This window comes from Antechinus flavipes, chromosome 6 (assembly GCF_016432865.1).
Source record: "Antechinus flavipes isolate AdamAnt ecotype Samford, QLD, Australia chromosome 6, AdamAnt_v2, whole genome shotgun sequence".
Taxonomy (NCBI): domain Eukaryota; kingdom Metazoa; phylum Chordata; class Mammalia; order Dasyuromorphia; family Dasyuridae; genus Antechinus; species Antechinus flavipes.
This window is the reverse complement of record NC_067403.1, coordinates 261,929,599-261,947,071: the sequence shown is the minus strand read 5'-3', so window position 1 is coordinate 261,947,071 and position 17,473 is coordinate 261,929,599. Positions and strand designations below refer to the sequence as shown.

The 17,473-nt window shown below is 57.9% G+C and overlaps 1 protein-coding gene across 2 annotated transcripts in view; it reads left to right on the top strand.

Moving 5' to 3' along the window:
• Nucleotides 1–17,473, top strand: part of KCNQ1 (potassium voltage-gated channel subfamily Q member 1) — a 218,504-nt gene that overhangs the window by 185,174 nt on the left and 15,857 nt on the right. The window contains exon 16 of one of the 2 annotated variants that reach the window (XM_051967080.1): nucleotides 7,775–8,372. The exons of the other annotated variant lie outside the window; for it this stretch is intronic. Within the exon in view, the coding sequence (XP_051823040.1) occupies nucleotides 7,775–7,864 (90 nt within the window). The 3' untranslated portion in view covers nucleotides 7,865–8,372. Of the gene's footprint in view, nucleotides 1–7,774; nucleotides 8,373–17,473 lie in introns of those variants that run through there. 2 annotated transcript variants of the gene reach the window in all.

The window sequence follows — 17,473 nt, the reverse complement described above, 5'->3', positions numbered from 1 at the left end:
CCTCCTCAGCCCTGGAAGCTGTTCCCCCAATGTCTCCACCATCCTGGAGCTGCCCACCCTTCTAGACCCAGTTCCAATGCCCCTCCCTGCTCCTCCCAATGGTCAGGCTCGGAGCGGGGTCGGTGGGGAGCCTATAGTGGCAGGGCCGGTGGTTGGTGGTCCTGGAGTCCGGCCTCGTGTGGTTGTGGCTGCTGGTCAGCTGATGGGAGGCTGAGCACAGAGTCCAGGCGACCTGAGGCCTTCCTGGACCAGCCTTGGCCTTCAGAGGCCGTCTGCCGGGACAAGGCCTGGTTTTGGCGTCCAGATACCCGGAGCCACGTCCTCCCTCCTCCCTTCCTGCCCGGGAGAGCCCCTTCCCCCTCTAGTCCTCAGTTACAGGGGGCTGGGACCCTCCGACCTTCTCCGGGCTCCTGTGCCCACGGTCTCCGGTGGCCACGGTCTCAGTCTCTTCCTTCCAAGTCTGCCCCGGCTCCCTGGTGGCCTCCAGAGCGGGTCCTGGGCGCAGGTTTCCCTCAGCTGCACAACATTTTTAGCCTAATTCTTGGATAATGGGCAAATTATTCTGGGGTCCCTGAAAAGAAAAGAAAAAATTAAAAGCAGGGGAAGGGACAACTCCTTCCCTTTCCATTTCCTCATTAACATAATTGCAAACAGACCAGGCTAGCCTGAGAGTAATTGTGATCCTCCCGGGCCTCTGATTAAGTCCTTCCTGGCATTAATTACTCTGGCAGGGAGAAAAATTGGAACGCTGTGTATTTGTGACAAGAAAATGGGGAAGACAGTGCTGGCTGGAGGACGGATGGAGGACGGATGGAGGATGGATGGAGGACAGATGGAGGACGGATGGAGGATGGATGGAGGACGGATGGAGGATGGATGGCTACACGGACGGATAGATGATGACTAGATGGATGGAGGGATGGGTGTCCCGACAGATAGATGCTGATTGGGTGCATGGATGGAAGGAGGACGGTTGGAGGATGGATGGAAGGAGGAGGGCTGGAGGAGGGCTGGTTGGGGGTAGGGGGCTAGGTGGGTGGAATGGCCAGGGACAAGCTGGCTTTGAAGGGCAGGGGCTCCAAGCCTGCTGCCGGCTCTCATATGACTAATGTTCCCTCTGCACCTGGGAGTGACCCTGGGGTTGCCAGGTTGGGGGCGGGCGCCCAAGGAGAGAGCCGGGTGCTTGACACGCCTCATTCACTCCCAGTGGGAGAGCCCAGGTTGTCTGGCCTCCTCCTGGGCCCCTGGATCACAAGAGGTCCCTGCCCTTGGCAATGAGCCGTCCCCAGAGGATCCTGGCCTCCAGGGGGGCTGCTTTCTGCCCCCATCCCTGGCAGAGATGCTGGGCTCCCAGATCCCAGCTGAGAAATAGGCTTTGGGCAGGGGTTTGCTCGCCCCCTCCCACCTGGCCTAGCCCCTGGGGGAGAAACATCCGGAGGGCCCGGACTTTCCTCCCCTAGCCTGCCTTCCCCTCTCCCCCCCACCCCCCGCCAGCTCCCGGGCCGCCCAAGCGCCCACGTGTCCCCGGTCCGACCCAATGAGCTTCACCCTGAGCTCCCTCTGTGAACCCGGGCCCGGACCCTGGGATTCCCGCCCCGCCCCCCACGTGCACCTTTTAATCACTCCCATTGACCCTTCGTCTCCTCGAAGCTGGGGATGCTGAGGCAGAAGGAAGGTGGGCCTGGCGTCAGGGGCACCTCAGCCCAGTGAGGAGAGGAAGCTTGAGGACGTGGAGGGGGGCCCTGAGTATGTAGCAAGGGGGGGCTCTCCCCACCCCCAAGGGGCACCTCAGCCCAGCCCTGAGGGAATGTTCTGAAGGAGGGGGGCGTTGCGAGCGTTGGGAATGGCTGGTGCAAAAGTGTGGAGGTGGGAGACGGGATGCTGGGAGCCCAGTGCCCCTGGCTCTGCTCTCAGCCCCCCAACACTGGCCTCAGGGGTGCTGCAGGCTGGTGATGGGGCCAGACGGTGACTTCTCCCCGTTCTACCTGGAGGTTTTCCGTGGGCAAGACTGACTTAGGGGGTGGGAGCCCAGGGCCCGCGTCCCAGGCAGCTTCAGAGGCCGGGAGCCCCCTCCTCAGGGCATTTCCCCCAGTGGATCCTCTCTATCCCGGAGGCAGAGAATGAAGCCCCCAGCCCCGGGGAGCTCCGGGGGAGCAGAACTGAATGGGCCGACGCGGGGAGCCTCCCCATCCCAGCCTTTTGGGGCCCCCTCCTCCCTTTTCCTCCCCCAAGGGAGGGGCCAGGTTTGTGTTTGCTTCTGCCTCCCAGAACTTCTCTCTAACCCAGACCACATCCTCCCGGCCACGCCACGAGCCTCCCGCTGTAGCTGCTGTGGCCGGTGCCGGCCGTGCCCGGGGGCTCGTGGTGGGACAGGCCCCGAGAGGGACGAGCCGAGCCCTGTCTGTCTCCTGGGAGCAGGGACAGGCTGGAGGCTCCGCTGGTCCTGGTCGGCCCCAGACCACTCGGCGCGGGCAGCCTCGGCCCGAGAGCAGAGGAGCCGGGGCCTGCCTTTGGGACGCTGGGACCGCCATTCCCGGGCTTTGGCTCGGTTCTGGTGGGAGGTCATGGGTCGCACCCACACAGGAGAGCCGCTGGGCCCGGCCAGAGGTGGAGGTGGAGGCGGGAGGTCCTCGCAGGAGAGTCCGGACAGTCCCAGGGCCTTGGTGACGGAGCCGCCTCCCCCCCCGCGCCCCTCGCTGACTCGCCCGGCTGGAAAGGGGCCCCTTCTAGTAGGGGAAGAGCGGCCGCGATCCCGGACGAGAAGAGTTGTTCTGCTCGGGGCCGACCGGGGCGCTGGGGAAGGGGCCGAGGGAGATTCTCTTCTCCTCAGGAGCCTCCCCAAGGATCCCCCGGGGTCAGGGCTGGGCCTGGGAGCAAAGGCTGCGGCTCCGCTTGAGGTACCCCGGAAGGTCTCCGCCATCTCCTCCGCCTCCGAGACCGAAGATCCTGCGGCTTTCCCGGCTCCCGAGGCTGGCAGGGACTTCCTGAGGGGGGGACGCAGCCATCGTGGGCCGTTTGTGTCTAACCAAAGGGCCTGGTCCTTCACACAGAAACTTTCCAAGATGAACATATTGGATGGAGAGGGATGGATGCCGAGATGAGTAAATGGATAGAAGAATGGTTGGAGGGAGGGAGGGAGGGAGGAAGGTTCTGGATGAGTGCGTGCGTGTTTTGGTGGGTTAACGGCTCGCTGGCCATCCCAGTGAGGTGCGCGGTGGCCCCTCCTCCCCCCTCCCCTCCTGGGAAGATGGACGTGTCCGTTCGCCGTCAGAGTGACCAGATCAATAGGAACCTCGATCCTGCTGCCTTGGCTCCGTGCACGGCCCCCCGCGTTCCCTGCCCCCTGGCGCCGTGCCCGGTTTCCATGATGAAAGTTTGGCGATCTGTTTTCTTTACATCTGAATCTGGAATAGATGGGACCCTCCCCAAGTGCTGAGGAAGGTCTGCGGGGCCCCTCGGGGACGAAAATAGCCATTGGCGCGGGGCCCCACGACTCAGAATCTTCCAAGGGAGGAGGGCGCTCTCGGCCCACGGCAAACGGCCCCGGAAATCCGCCCTGGGCCTGCAGGCTCCTCTCCCGAAGGGGCCTGAGCCGAGCAGTGGCCCCCAGGAGGCAGCAGGAGGGAGCCCCGAGGGAGCCGGCAAGGGAAGGCGGAGGGTCCGCGAGCCGAAGGCCAGGCCAAGTCAGCCAGAAAACTCCTCAGTGTTCCTGAGCGTGGAACCTTCCTGGCTCTGTTTTAAAACTCGGGGGATTCTCGTTGGGGAAAGTTATGTCTGTGTAATGATCAGAGGCAGATCTGAGAGGGGCCCGTTGGCCGCAGGCTCCATAAAGAATCACAACTGGTGCCAGCGAAAGTCTGGGGGTAATTTCCCGTTCTCACCTGATACCCAAGTGGAAATGACCCGCGTGACCTTTGTCCAGACGCCTGGGGCCAGGGAGAGAGACAGAGACAGAGACTGAGAAAGAGAGACAGAGAGAAAGACAGAGACAGAGAGAGAGAGACAGAGAGAGAAAGAGAAACAGAGAGACAGACAGAGACAGAGAGACTGAGAGAGATAAAGACAGAGACAGAAAGAGACAGAGAGATAAAGACAGAGAGACGGAGAGAGACAGAGACAGAGACAGACAGACAGAGACAGAGACAGAGACAGAGACAGAGACAGCTGCCCCTGCCCAGATGCCGTGGGCCCCCTGCCCCCTCCCCCAGGATACAGCCAGGCCAGGCCCCGAGCTGGGAGCCCCTTCTCAGCCCCGTCTCCCCCTGGGTCCCCGGCTGTGTCCTTCAGGAGGGCGCAGGCCTCTGCTTTGCTGGGGTCTTTGTACTCCCAGGGCTTTGACCAGAGCGTGGCAGGCGCCTGATACATGATATCAAGGGTCGGTTGGACCTTTTAAGGAGGCCGGCTGCTCTAAGGGAGCATCCCTGGAAAGGGTCCAGGCAGGAGCTTCCATGGTGTCCCTGGTGCCGCTGATTTCCAGCTGTCTCAGGTCACCCGGTTCTTCCTGGGCCCCCCCTCTGCCTTTTCTCCCAGGGCAATCAGAGCGGGCCCGCCACGTCTCCCGGGCCTGGTTTGTGTGTGGGGAGCCTTGGGTGCCCAGCACGGCCCCGGCCGACGGCGCCCCTCGGGTCCCGTTCCTTTGCCAGGGCAGGAAGAGCCACCATCCTCACTCTGGACGGACCAGACCTTTTTCTCTTTAGTTGGTCTCTTCAGGGGACAGAGTTTGCTTTACCTTTAAACATATTTTGATTGATGTTTTTTACTTTTGTATCACCTAAAATCCCCCCCCCTCCCGCTTTCCCCTTCCCCTTTCCCAGGAATCCATCCCCCTAGAATAAAGAGGAAAAATTCAGCAAAATGGATGAATACATTGGGGAAAGTCCCTTCTCCTGTGCCATGCTAAGCACCAGGGACACCCCCCCCCACTGTCCCAGCTCTCCTTGGCAGCCAAGCTTGCTCTCTGCCATTTCACAGCATTCACTTTCAGTTGTATTGCGGCAGTCGTTCTTTCCAAGTCGTCGTCGTCATCACCATGGGCTGGTTTTCCCAGCTCTGCTGACTTCTCTCTGCATTAGCGCGGGTGAGTTTTTCCAGATTTCCCGGCGTTCTTCTTGTCTGTCACTTCTTATAACGCTCTAAGACTCGGTACCATTTGGCCATTCCCCATTGGACCTCCATTTTGTTTCCGGTTATTTGCTATCTCTTCCCCCAAAAAAGTTCTGTCATTGTATTTTCGGTGTATATAGAGACTTCCTGCTGTATATAGGCCTCCGTAGGAGGCCTTTAACTTTACTTCAACCCTTTATTTATTGAAGACTGGCTTAATTCTTGTATATTTTTGTTTTCTCTATATACCAAATATTAAACCCTTATCCAATAAAAAATGACGCCAAGATTTTTTTCTGCAATCATTTTCCTTCTTATTCTAGTTGCGATAATTTTGTTTGTGCAAAGGTTTATCAGTTTCGTATAATCAAAATGTATCTGTTGTAAATTGCCGTTAGGATATGTGCCGTCCCTTGACTTTTTTTTTTTTCTGCATCTATTGAGATGATCATATGGTTTTTGTTTGGTTGGTTATTGATATAGTCAATTATGCTAATAGTTTTCCTAATATTGAACCAGCCCTGCATTCCTGGTATAAATCCTACTTGGTCATAGTGTATTATCCTGGGGATGATTTTCTGTAATCTTTTTGCTAATATTTTATTTAAGATTTTAGCATCAATATTCATTAGGGAGATTGGTCTATAATTTTCTTTCTCTGTTTTCAGCCTGTCCCTTGACTTTTTAAAACCATTTTCTCATTTGATTGTTCATTAGCTTGTTCATCTCCTTTGGTCTTTTATCTATCAATGAATAGCTTCTGTTCTTATCGATTTGAATCCATTCCTTTATAGCTCTTGGATGTGAAGCTTACTGACTCAATTCTGTTTCTCAGTTAGTTTCACTTCGAATGCTAATTCCATTGGTTTTGATTGTGCAAAAAGCATTTAGTTTCACATAATCAAAAGTCTACTTTTAACTTCTTTGATCTCACTGTCTCTTGTTTGCTCACTAATCTGTCCCCTTTTTGTAAGTGTGAAATTTCTGCTTTGATTAATGGTAACAGATCTGACAATGTTAGCCTCCTTTTTTTCTTTCCCCCCCCTCATTATTCTCCTTGAGATTCTTGAACTTTTGCTCCTCCAGATGAATTTTATTAATTTTTTTTCCTAGCTCTAGAAAGTAATCTGTTGGTAGGTCAATTGGTCTGACACTGAATAAGGGTAATGTTTCCATTTTTACTGTACTGGTACATCCTACCCACAAGCAATTCATATTTCTATAATTATTCAAATCTGTATTTCTGTAAGGAATATTTTATAGTTATAGTCATATAGTTCCTATATATATCTTGGCAGTGAAACTCCCGAATGTTACATGCATTCAATAGTTATTTTGAATGGAATTTCTCTTTATCATCCTGCTGGCTTTTGTTGGTAACACGCATAAGCGCCGATGATTTGTGTGGGCTTATTTTGATATTCTGAAGTTTGTTGAAGTTATAATGTACTTCACTTAATAATCTGGTTGATTCTTTTATGTTCTCTAGGTAGATTAATCCTATTACCTACAAAAAGGGACAGTTTTATTTACCCTTTGCCTATATTTGCTCTGTCAACGGCTTTTTTTCTTGTTATAGTTAGCGTTTGTAAAATTATTTCAAATAATAGTGAAGATTGTGGAAATATTTGTTTTACTGCTGATCTTATTGGAATGACTTCTAGGCTTTCTTTGTTACCTAATATATCTTGGTTTTTAAACAGGTTAGTTACCATATTAGGAAAACGGCATTGATTCTTATGCTTTTTAATGTTTTTGACAAAGGTTTGTGGGCTTTTCCAAAGCTTTTTGTTTTTAACATCTATCGAAATAATCATGTGCTTTTTGTTATTAATGTTGTCTGTTATGTTTAATCAATTCTAAATTCCTGGTGCAAATGCAAATTGCTTGTGGAATAATCTTTCAGATGTTTATTATCAATTCGTTGGTAATATTTTATTTAATTTTCGTGTCTATGTTCATTAGGGATAGTAATTTATAGTTTTCTTTTTCTGCTTTGTCTCTTTGGTTATGTATCTATATACTATTTGTACCATAGAGAAATTTTGGAAGGAACCTCTGCTTTCCTATTTTTTGCAAAAGTGTATGTAATACTATCATTATTCTCTGAATGTTTGAAATAATTATAAATTAATTGAGTCTAAGGTTTGTTCCTTTGGGAGTTCAATCTCTCGAACTCCCCTTTCCTAGCACCCACCAATTTCCCTTTTGACTTTAATGTGTTTCTATATGACTCTCTCTCTCTCTCTCTACGTGAATATGTTCAATCTCTTGTGTCAGATGAAAATCATTTTTGAGGGACTCCTGGGGCCCTGACTCTTTTTTTTCTTTATATTCTTTTCATTGCCTGTAAGAGACAGTACGTCTGGGACAAGTTCCTGCTCTGGCCATGGCCTTGCCTTCCTTCTGAGACAGGCAGGAGTAGCTTCAAGGAAGCCTGGAAATAAAAGGATCTTCTGAGCCAGAATAGGAGGTCCCGAGTTCAGATCATGTCCTGACACCAGCTCCTTGCTGTGTGAGCCCTCCCTGTGTGGGATTGGTTTGAGGCCCCTCCTGCTGGGCCTGTGGTCCAAGGCAGTCCAAATTAGGAAGTCCCATCCATGGGCCATGTCTCTCCCGGGGGGAAGTCCTCTCCATCACGTCTCTCGCAGTGACCCTCTCCCTCCACCAGCTGAGGCCCCTGGCCTCCGCCTCCTGGCCACGTCTCTGCCTGAATCCAGTCTCTCCACTCTCCGATCCGAGGCGGAGTCAGTCTTCTTAAAACACTGCTTCCCACGGGCACTCTCCTGCTCAAGCCCCTCCTGTGGGTCCCAGTACCTCTGGGACCAAGTCTGTCCTCTGGCTTCCTGGGGCCGTCACACTCGCCTTCCTGCTCTTGACTGGACTTCTTTCTCCGGGTGCAGGTTTCCCTCCTTTCTGCTCCCTTCGGGTATTTTTATGCCTCATCTTCCCCATTAGAACATAAGCTCTTTGAAGGTTGCAATTGATTTTCTGCTTCTTTTTGTATTCCCCTACTTGGAAAGTGCCACGCACACAGTTAGTGCTTAATAAATGCTTGCTACTTGACTCCACAAACTGGCTTCGGCCAGGCCCCTTCCCGGGCAGGAATCACCTGGAGCTCCGTGGTCCTCTTGCTCCTCCCCAATTCCCCGTGTCCTTCAAGGCCCAACTCCTCCGGGAAGTTTTCCTGGGGGATCTTTTCTCTCTTTGGCCCCAGTAGCCCTGTGGGCGTCCCGGGCATTCGACCCTCAAACCTGCTCTAGTGGACGATCCTTTCCTGGCGAGGTCCTTTGTCCGTATTCCTCTGCCATGGGCCCCTCCCCCCTGTGCCCAGGGATAGGTCTCTCCCCCCCTCCCCCCATCCCAGAGTGGAAGGGAATCATTGGGAGACCCACTGTGCAACATCCTCATCCCCATTCAGAAGGGAAACCGGGAGACGTGGAAGAGGGGAGCGGGAGGAAGCGGCCTGATGCCCTGGAGCCCCCCCTGCTGGCTGCACCAAGCTGTCCAGAGGGGGGCCTTCGCCTGGGCGGAGTGCGTGGGGACCCTTCACGGCCTGCTCCCAGCTGGCCCACCCCCCACCCCAGGGATCCCCGTCCCCTTCCTGCTCCTACTAGGAGTGTTGGGGCAGTCCCAGGGCACAGCCAGGGAAGCCCCAGCAGGTCCTTGTCTGAGAAGGAGCTAGATGGACTCATTAAGCAGAAGACTCTTGACGTTGCAGACTGAGTCTCAGCAAACTATTCTCTTAGGGAAAGAAATGGGGGGTAATTATGAGAACGGGGCTGGGGCAAAACGCGTCACAGCCTGGGGGAGGGGCAGGAGCAGGGGGCTTCCGCTGCAGACTCTGAGCCTGGGAGGAAAGGCCTCTTACCCTGCTCTGGACTGACGGGCACAAAGGGGCCACCCTGAGGCCCGTGCGCCCTGGTGCGATCCCCTCTGAAGCCGGATCCCCATGACCTCAGATCCCGTGGAAATCTGAAGCCAGATCCCCATGATCATCATGATGAAGACACCAAAAAGGCAAGAGAGCTGGGAGATCAGTTACAGCCTCGGCTTCCAGGTCACTGGGGACCCGCTGGGCAGAGAGACCGGCTCTCGGTGTGGTTCCTGTTTCCAGGACTTTGTGGACGGCACTTCCTGCCCTTCAGGAGTCAGGAGCCCCTAATGGGGATGCTTCAGTCCCGTCCTAGAAGGAGGGAGAACGAAGGGAGCCAATTGTACGCTGTCGTCGGAGCCCTGGGGCCAAACATGGTGGGGGGAGGGGGAGGGAGATTCTCCAGCTTTCTCCCAGGGGAAGCAGCCAGGCTAGGGGGGGGGGGAAGGGGGGGACGGGGAGGAACTTGCCCAAGGGCAGCCAGGGGAGCAAAAGCCCAGACAGTCCCGGACAGGCTCCTGCCCTTCAGACAGACAGCACCTCCTGGGCCTGCGGAGGGAGCCCAAACATTCGGCCTTGGGGGAAGGGACTTTCTGCTCCCCTCCCCCAACCCCCAGGGCCCCGGCCAGCACACAGGGCAGCAAAATCGAGCATCACTGCGTCCAGCAGGGCCGGAATCCAGGCACTTGGCCCGGGTCAATGCGGCGCTGACCCAGGGCCCCAGCCCCTTCCACCAGATGTCCCGGGACTTCAGAGGCCCGCAGAAGGGAGGCTGGGCCCTGGTCTGAGGGACCGGTGGCCACCAGGGCAGCTGCACAGGGTGCAGAGGCAGCAGGGAGGCTTCGCCAGCTGCGGCTGACGGGTCAGGCTGGTCTCTCCTCACGGGGGCTGCGGGTGCCCCCCAGCTCTGTTCCGTGGAGGCGGAGGCGGGCCCGTGCGTTCCGGAGGAGCCCCGACGGCTCGGGCCGCCAGGTTCCGGCTCCCCGACGGCTCCGGCCCGCCAGGTTCTGGCTCCCGAGGGGCCCCGACGGCTCAGGCCCACCAGGTTCTGGCTCCCGAGGGGCCCCGACGGCTCCCGCACGCCAGGTTCCGGCTCCCGAGGGGCCCCCACGGCTCCGGGCAGCCAGGTTCCGGCTCCTGAGGGCCTGCTTTTCCAGAAGAGGATCCGGTCACGGGGGTGGGGGCAGCTCACACCCCGCTCTGGCCATCACTGACCCCGATGGCTCTGTCCTTGGTCCCGCGGGGACAAGAAGAGCTACAACACGGCCCCCTCTCCCCTTAGAGCCTTAGAAAGATTGTCGGAAGGAACATTCGTGCCAGAACCATCCACGGATATTAATAATAATGACAGCGGGTAACAGCTTTCCATAGCTCATGGATCCCACAGCCACCTGGGAGGCAGGTACTATTATCACCCCCATTTTATAGATGAGGAAACTGAAGCAGAGGCTAAGTGTTCAGACAGCTAACAAGTGTCCGAAGCAAAGTAACCCGGGGTTTCCTGTCAGAGCTCTGGGTACGTGCCCCCTTCTTCCCACTTCTAATAGAATTCCTTGTTCCCGACTTTTCCCCGCTCCTTACTGACAGCCCGAACTCCGGCGCCGGCGGCTCTTTGCCGCCGCTCCCCGTCCTAAGCCTTAGCTCTGCCGGGCCGGCCGCGGGCCGTTTCCAGAACCGCTCCTTAGCTCCCTCCATCCCTCTGTACGCCCAGGTTTCCTCCTCCGCCCGACCTGCCGAAACCCCCCTTTCTCAGGGATCCGCTTAAATCTGCTTCCTGCCTTGTTCCCCCCTCCGGGTCCTCCTCAGAAACCCCGCAGCGCTTCGTGCACTCGGGGGCCCTCTCTCCGCCTGGCTCGGACCCCCTGCTTCTCTCCTCCAGAGGCAAGGACACTTTAAAAAATCACCCTCCGCAGTATCCGGAGGCCCTGTCATCGCTCTTCCTAAGGGGACGGATGGCGGAGTATCGGCGCCCCGACATTTGGCCGCGCCCCGACATTTGGCCGCGCCCCGACATTTGGCCGCGCCCCGACATTTGGCCGCGCCCCGACATTTGGCCGCGCCGCCCAAGTTCACGTTCAGACTAGCCCAGAGGCAGCCCCGGGATTTCCCAGCATCTCCCTCCAGCCAAGGGCACACCTTGAACCCGGATTCAGGGTGACCTCCAGCGGGGGGCCCCAGCAGCCTCACTCCGCCCGGGGCTGACTCCAGGTGAGGCAGCCGGTGTCTCTAGAGACCTTGAGGAGGAAGAGCCCTCCCCCTCTTAGGGGGAAGGGCAGAGTCTTTCTCTTGCCACTCATTGTACCCTCGGGATGGCGGGGCGGGGGGGGGGGGGAAGGGGGCAGCTGGGGCTCCCCACGGAGACGCGTCCCGTGCCGTTCCCGGGGAGCCCTTCCCCCCACCTCCCCCCCCTCCCCCCCCCCCCCCCCGGCCCCGCGCGTCCCAAGGGTTAACGGCCGGCGGCCCTCAGCTCCTCAGTCTGCGCCGGGAGCGCCCGCGGGCTTCCAGCATATTTGTGGTTGCGTCAGGCGGCGCCCCGGGCCACGCAGCCGCTGCACAAACGGATTCCATTGTTTTCGCCAGTTTTTGAGGCCGGATTGTGCCCCGCCCAGCGGGCCTGGGATGTTGTGTGTGTCTGAGGTGGGGGATGGGGCCTGCTGCCCCCCCCATCCCCCCGGACCCGTGGGGGGAGGACTCACTGATCAGAAGGCCCCGGGTCTGCCTGTCCCCAGCCTAAGTCCCCGCCTCTGCTTTTGGTTCTGTCTCCCCGGACCAATAACAAAGGCTCGGACCGGCGCAAATCTAGGAGGCTCGGGGAAGCCCCCGGGCTCGGCGTGCCCACCACGGCCTCCCATGGTGGGCGTCCAGGACGCTTTCTCCACAGTTGGTCTATGGAGTTAGACCACAAACCCTGGAAGTCCCACAATCCACTTCTTCGGAACCTGTGTCAGCCCCCCCCCCCCATTCCCTGTGCAGCTGCTCCTGGACAGTCCTCAGAAGGCGGACCCTAGCAGGCGGCCATCAACACCCCCCTACCCCCCACCCCTGCTCGGAGCCTTGGGGAACCCCCCCCCCAGGGCTGACCACTGACTGGTGGCCCCGTCAGCTCGGGGCCGGGACAGCGGTGGGACCAGAGGGGACTGTTCCAGCGTCTTTCCCAGGTTTCCCCTTCGGAGCTGCCCTGAGGCAGCCTAAATACAGCTGGGGCTGTCTGTGAGCCCCTCTTTCGTGCTGATCCCCGCTTCCAGGGCTCCTGTGAGCGTTTCGGGCTATTCGGAGGCCGCCCGAGCACTGGGGGGGGGGCCCTGCCTCTGCCCCCCCATCACAGATGCACATTCCTGGCCGCCCTCCCCCGGCCGCACGTGTCCCTCCACCTGTGCCCGGCTGCCGATCTCGCCCCCGCCGTCCCCCAGCTGTCGGCTCAGGAACGCTCCCCACCTCCCCCCACCGCCGCTCCCAGCTGCCCAGGCCCCTCTGTCCTCACCTGTCGGGGTCTCGTGATTGCGGCCGGCACTGACCTCCCCTCCTCCCCCCAGCTGCCACCCCCCAGGGGCCGCTCAGCCCCCGGCTCTCCTCCTTGACTCTGGCGGAAGGGGCTGAGAAACCCCAGCCCCAATGAGTGGAGGGGGGGGGGGGCTCGCTCCCAGGCAGAAAGGGCCCATCGTGTAGGAAGGCCAGGACTGGGGGGCTGGGATGTCAGGACTCCCAGAAGCCCACCGCCAGCCCAGGGGAAATGTCTGCAGAGGCCCCGGCCTGCACCCTGCAGCCCCTCTCACCGGCCTCCAGGCCAGACCTTCCACGGCCCCAGGCCTGCCATGCTCCGCTTTCCCCTGAGCTGGGGTCACCCTTCCCACTGCCCCCACCGGAAAATAGAGGAGACATTGTCCCCGGGAGTCTCCCCCACAGTTCCGGGGCTCCAGGCGGTGGCCAGTCAGAGGCTCCCACAGATTCTCTCCCAGAACCCCCTGCTTGTCCCAAAGGCAGGTGTGGACAGCAGGTGCCCCCATAGGGAGGTTCTTCCCCCAAACCTTTGCCATTTAGCCAGTGTCCAGAGCAGGGTGAGAGAGGGAGCCCTGAGAAGGGCCCGGGGGCCTGGCTCAGAGGGCCCTCGCTCTAGAGAAGCCAATCTGGACCCCCCCCGGGGGGGGGGGCAGGAGGTGTCAGGGGCCCGATCCCCTGGGCAGGTGCTGGGGCTTGGGAGGTCCCAAAGAATGGCACCCAGGGAACTGGCTGGCTCCTCCTTCCTCCACCCACACATTTCCAGTGGTGGGGGGAGAGGGGAGGTGGCTAGCAGCGCCTCTAAAGCTCCTCCCAGCTTCCCTATTCTGTGCTCTAAGGTCCTTCCTACTTTGGCCATGCTAGGTCCCACATTCTAGGGCGCTAAGTCTGTTCTGACATCCCTCTCTGCTTGGATAGTCTAAGGGGCCACATCCTAAAGCCCCTTCCAGAGTGGATAGTCTGTTCTAAGATACCAAGGTACCAAGGCACTAAGTCTATTCTGAGGTTCTAGGTCCTATATTCTAAAACATCAAGAATGTTCTAACACCCTTCTCAGCTTGGATCGTCTGGGATCCACATTCTAAAGCCCCCTACAGCTATGATTGTTTTCCATGGTCCTTCCCACTTCAGACATTCTAGGTTCTCTATTCTAAGGTTCCTCCAAGTTCCAACTTTCTGTGTTGATTGTCCTAAGGACAGTCTCAGCTCTGATAGTGTAGTTTCAATGTTTTTCCATCTATGAGGCTCCATTCTGTGTTCCTGCTCAGAAATTCTAGGTTCTTTTTTCTCAGGACCCTCCCTGGAAGGAAGCAAGGGAGGGAGAGAGGAAGAAAGGAAAAAGGGAGGAAGGAAAGGAGGGAGGGAGGAAGGAAGGAAGGAAGGAACTAAGGAAGGAAGGAAGGAAAGAAGATGAGAAGGAAGGAAGGAAGGAGAAGGAAAGAGAAGGAAAGAAAGAAAGAGAGAAAGAAAAAAGAAAGGAGAGAAAGAGAAAAAGAAAAGAGAGAGAAAGAAAGACAAAGAAAGAGAGAAAGAAGGAAAGAGAGAAAGACAAAGAAAGAGAGAGAGAGAAAGAAGGAAGAAAGCATCCCTTCTGGGGGGTCCCAAAAGAAAGAAAGAAAGAGGGAGAAAGAAAAGAGACAGAGAGAGAGAGAGAGAGAAAGAAGAAAGAGAGAAAGAAAGAAAGAGAAACAAAGATAGAAAGAGAGAGAGAGAAAGAAGGAAGAAAGCATCCCTCCCAGGGGTCCCAGGCCCAGCCCACGGCCTTGTCCTCTGCTCGGCTGCTGCGTCCAGGATCACCCGCGGGTCAGCAGCCACAGTGGCTGCAGCTCATAAAAACGACTTCTGGAGTCAGCAAATTCCACGCAAATGAACCCCCCCTCCTGGGAGGAGCCGAGGCCGCTGCCCCCCAGCACGGAGCACGGAAGGAGCCCAGCCTCAGGCCTCCAGGCTGCCCTCTAATTAAAGAACCAGGGGGAGGGGAGGGGGAGGCGCGCTGTCCCCTGGGTTCCCCCCTCCCCCCCCAGCCCCCCAGGTTTAGCTTACAGAAGCTGTGCTGGGAGAAATTGGATTTCCTCCCATGTCTCTCCCTTCTCTCTCTGACACTTTCCTCTCCCTTCATTTTTCTTCTTTCTCCTTCCTTCTCTCCCTCCTCCCTGGGGTCTCTCCCTTGTTCTCTCTACATCTCCTCTTCCAGAATTCTTCCTTTGAGCTTTTCTTTCTTTCCCTCCTTTTTTTCTGTCCCATTTACTTTTCTCCCCATGTCTTCTTCCCATCTCTGTCTCTCTGTCTTTCTCTGCCTCTGTCTTCCCTTCCCTGTCTTTGTCTCTCTCTCCCTGTCTTTCTTCCCATCTTTGTCTGGCTCGCTCTCTGTCTGTCTCTATCTCTCCTCCATCTCACCCCCCTCTCCCCCCTCTCTCTCCCCCTCCCCCATCTCTCTCTCCCCCTCTCCCTCTCCCCATCTCTGTCTCTGCCCCTTCCCCCACCTCTCCCTCTCCCAAGTGACAGAGATGGGATTTCGTTGCCGGCTCCCACGGGGGGAGGGAAGTTTAGCTTTGGCCAGTTTGGGGAAAAGCCCCAGCCCTGGGGATGCACAGAAAGGTCGAGGCCAGCCCTGCCCTGCAGAAGCTCACAGTCTAATGAGGAGACAGTGAACAGAGCCACATCTGAACAATTGGGAGTAGGGGACGCCCCGGCCCTGGGCCAAGGGGGGAGGCTCTAGCGGAAGCCCCAGGATCCAGGAGTCTCCGTCGGGGAGGCCCGGCCTGAGGACCAGGAGGAGGCCCAGCCTCGTCCCAGAGCCAGGGTTGGGCCTAAGGAGGACCCATGCGGTACAGCCTCAGGAAGGGGCAGTGAGGGCAGCTCAGGACCATAGTGCGCCTTCTCTAGCCCCACGTGGGACTCACATGGCCCCTGGAGCCCCTTCCAGCTCCCACATTTTCCCAGCTCTCCCACCTGAGTGACCTGAATCATTCTTCTCCAAGCCTCAGTTTCCTCATCTGTAAATCTGGGAATTCTCGCAAGCCTTTTCAGGCTGTTGAGCCTCCAGATCATCGGGGTTCCCTCCCCTCCCCCGTTATCTTTGGGGGGCTCGAAAGGTCTCCTTCAGCAGTTGGTGCAGAGCACTCAGTCTAAAAGAAGGCCTGGGTCAGGCCTCTGGACTCTGGGTCAGGCCTCTGGACTCTGGGTGGGAGCTTCCTTCAGAGACCGGGGCAGGCCTTGGAGCTGTCAGAGCACTTCCCCCGGCAGCCCCCGAGGCAGATGCGGCCCCTGTTATCGCCCAGAACTGGGCCCTGAGGCCGGGCGGCTTGTGCAGCTATTAGGGGGAGGCCCCAGACCCGGACCCTGCCACCCTGAACAGGCTTTCAGCACCAGGGAGCCTCAGGTTCTAGAGCGAGAGCCGGGGCAGAGGAGGGGGTGGGGCGGAGGCCCTTCCCGGGGCAGCATCGGCCCCTCCGTCCATTCGCTTGCCCCCACAGGCAGAGCCCACAGTCAGTCTCCTGCGCTTGCTCGGCCCGGGATGTCCCGGTGACTCCCTCATGATTCAGGTTGGAGGCATCTGGTGAGAGGCGGAAACATTCCCTCCTTGGGAGTGGTCCCTGTACTTGACCTACTTAGCAAATCTCTGCACGATCCTGCTCCTGTGGCCCCGGCCGGGCAGGGAGGCCCAGGGGAGACCGGGGAGCCCCCTCCCAGGCTGGGGACACAAGCTGCCCTTTCAGCCAGGATGGGAGGCAGCCGACATCTCCCCCTCCCCTCCCAGCCCCGCCACGTCCAGGTGGAAAATGAGAGGAGTGGCCCCCCGAGGAACCAGCCGAAGCTCCATGGAAACTGCCCCCCCCCGTCTTGTACGGGAAGCCCCTGCGCCCCCCTTTGGAATCTGGGATATTTATCCCGGGCAGATGGTGGCCTCTGGTTGTCCTCCCCCCCGAAGTGGCCCCAAGCTGGGGCTGTGATGTTGGGGCTCGGGGGGTCTGAGCTGCAGGAGCTGAAGCCTCTGGGCTGGCCCCGGGTCTGCTACAGAGGGAACCCCAGGGGCAGGGGGACGTCAGCACATAGTGCTCAGGGTCGGGGGTAGCTGGCCATTACCCAGGGATTTTGCTGACAGAGGCAGCCTCCATCCCAGCCTCGGGCGTTGGGCCCCCTGCGCCTTCCTGCCCATGTCCGGGGCGCTTCGTGGAGGGGGCAGGGTCTCCTCCCCGCCTTCCCTTCCCACTCTGAGCCCGCGGCCCGCCAGGCGGGACTGCCTCAGTTTACCTTTCTGAGTTTCTCAGCATGGTCCCGGAGCGGCCCCCGCTTGCAGGCTGGGGCAGCAGGACGGGAGTCCCCCAGTCACCGGCACCCCCTCTGGCCACTCCTCTGGGTGACCCTGAAGGCGCAGGGGCTGCCCACGTGGGGCACGAGCGGTGTTGGGGGGAAAATGTCGGCCGAACGCCACCCAGTGTTTCTGGGACCCGGAGCTCCTGGGAGCACAACGAGCCGGCTCTGTCGTGGGCAGGCGAAGGTGCTACACCCGAGGCAGGAGGGTCGTTCTGCTAGAACGTGGATGCCATAGGTGGCGACTGGGGGGTTCGGCCCCGGGGAGGGGGAGGGGAAAGAGAGGGGGAGGAGAAGGAAGGGGAGGGGGAGGGGAACTCCCCTGCTCCCTGTGGACACTCAGAGAAATAGGGCAGGCTTTGAGATGGGGGGGCCTGAGGCCTCACTGAGAGCTGCCCTGTGGCACTGCCAGATGGAATTGGGGAGCAGACAGGGGAGAACGGCGGCCCCACCCCACAGGAAGCCTCCTTTTCTGCATCCCAGAATGCTCCATCTCTCTTCCCGCTGCGGCTTTAGTGGGTTTGCCCAGCAGCACCTGAAGGGGCACCAGGGTGGAAGATGCACCCATTTGGAAGAAGGAGAAATCGAGGCTCCGGAGAAGTCTCCAAGGCCCCTCTGGCCTCCAGCTTTGTGGACCCCAAGAGCTGGGTTGGGGTCCAAGATTGTCCCTTGTGATTCTGTTCCTTT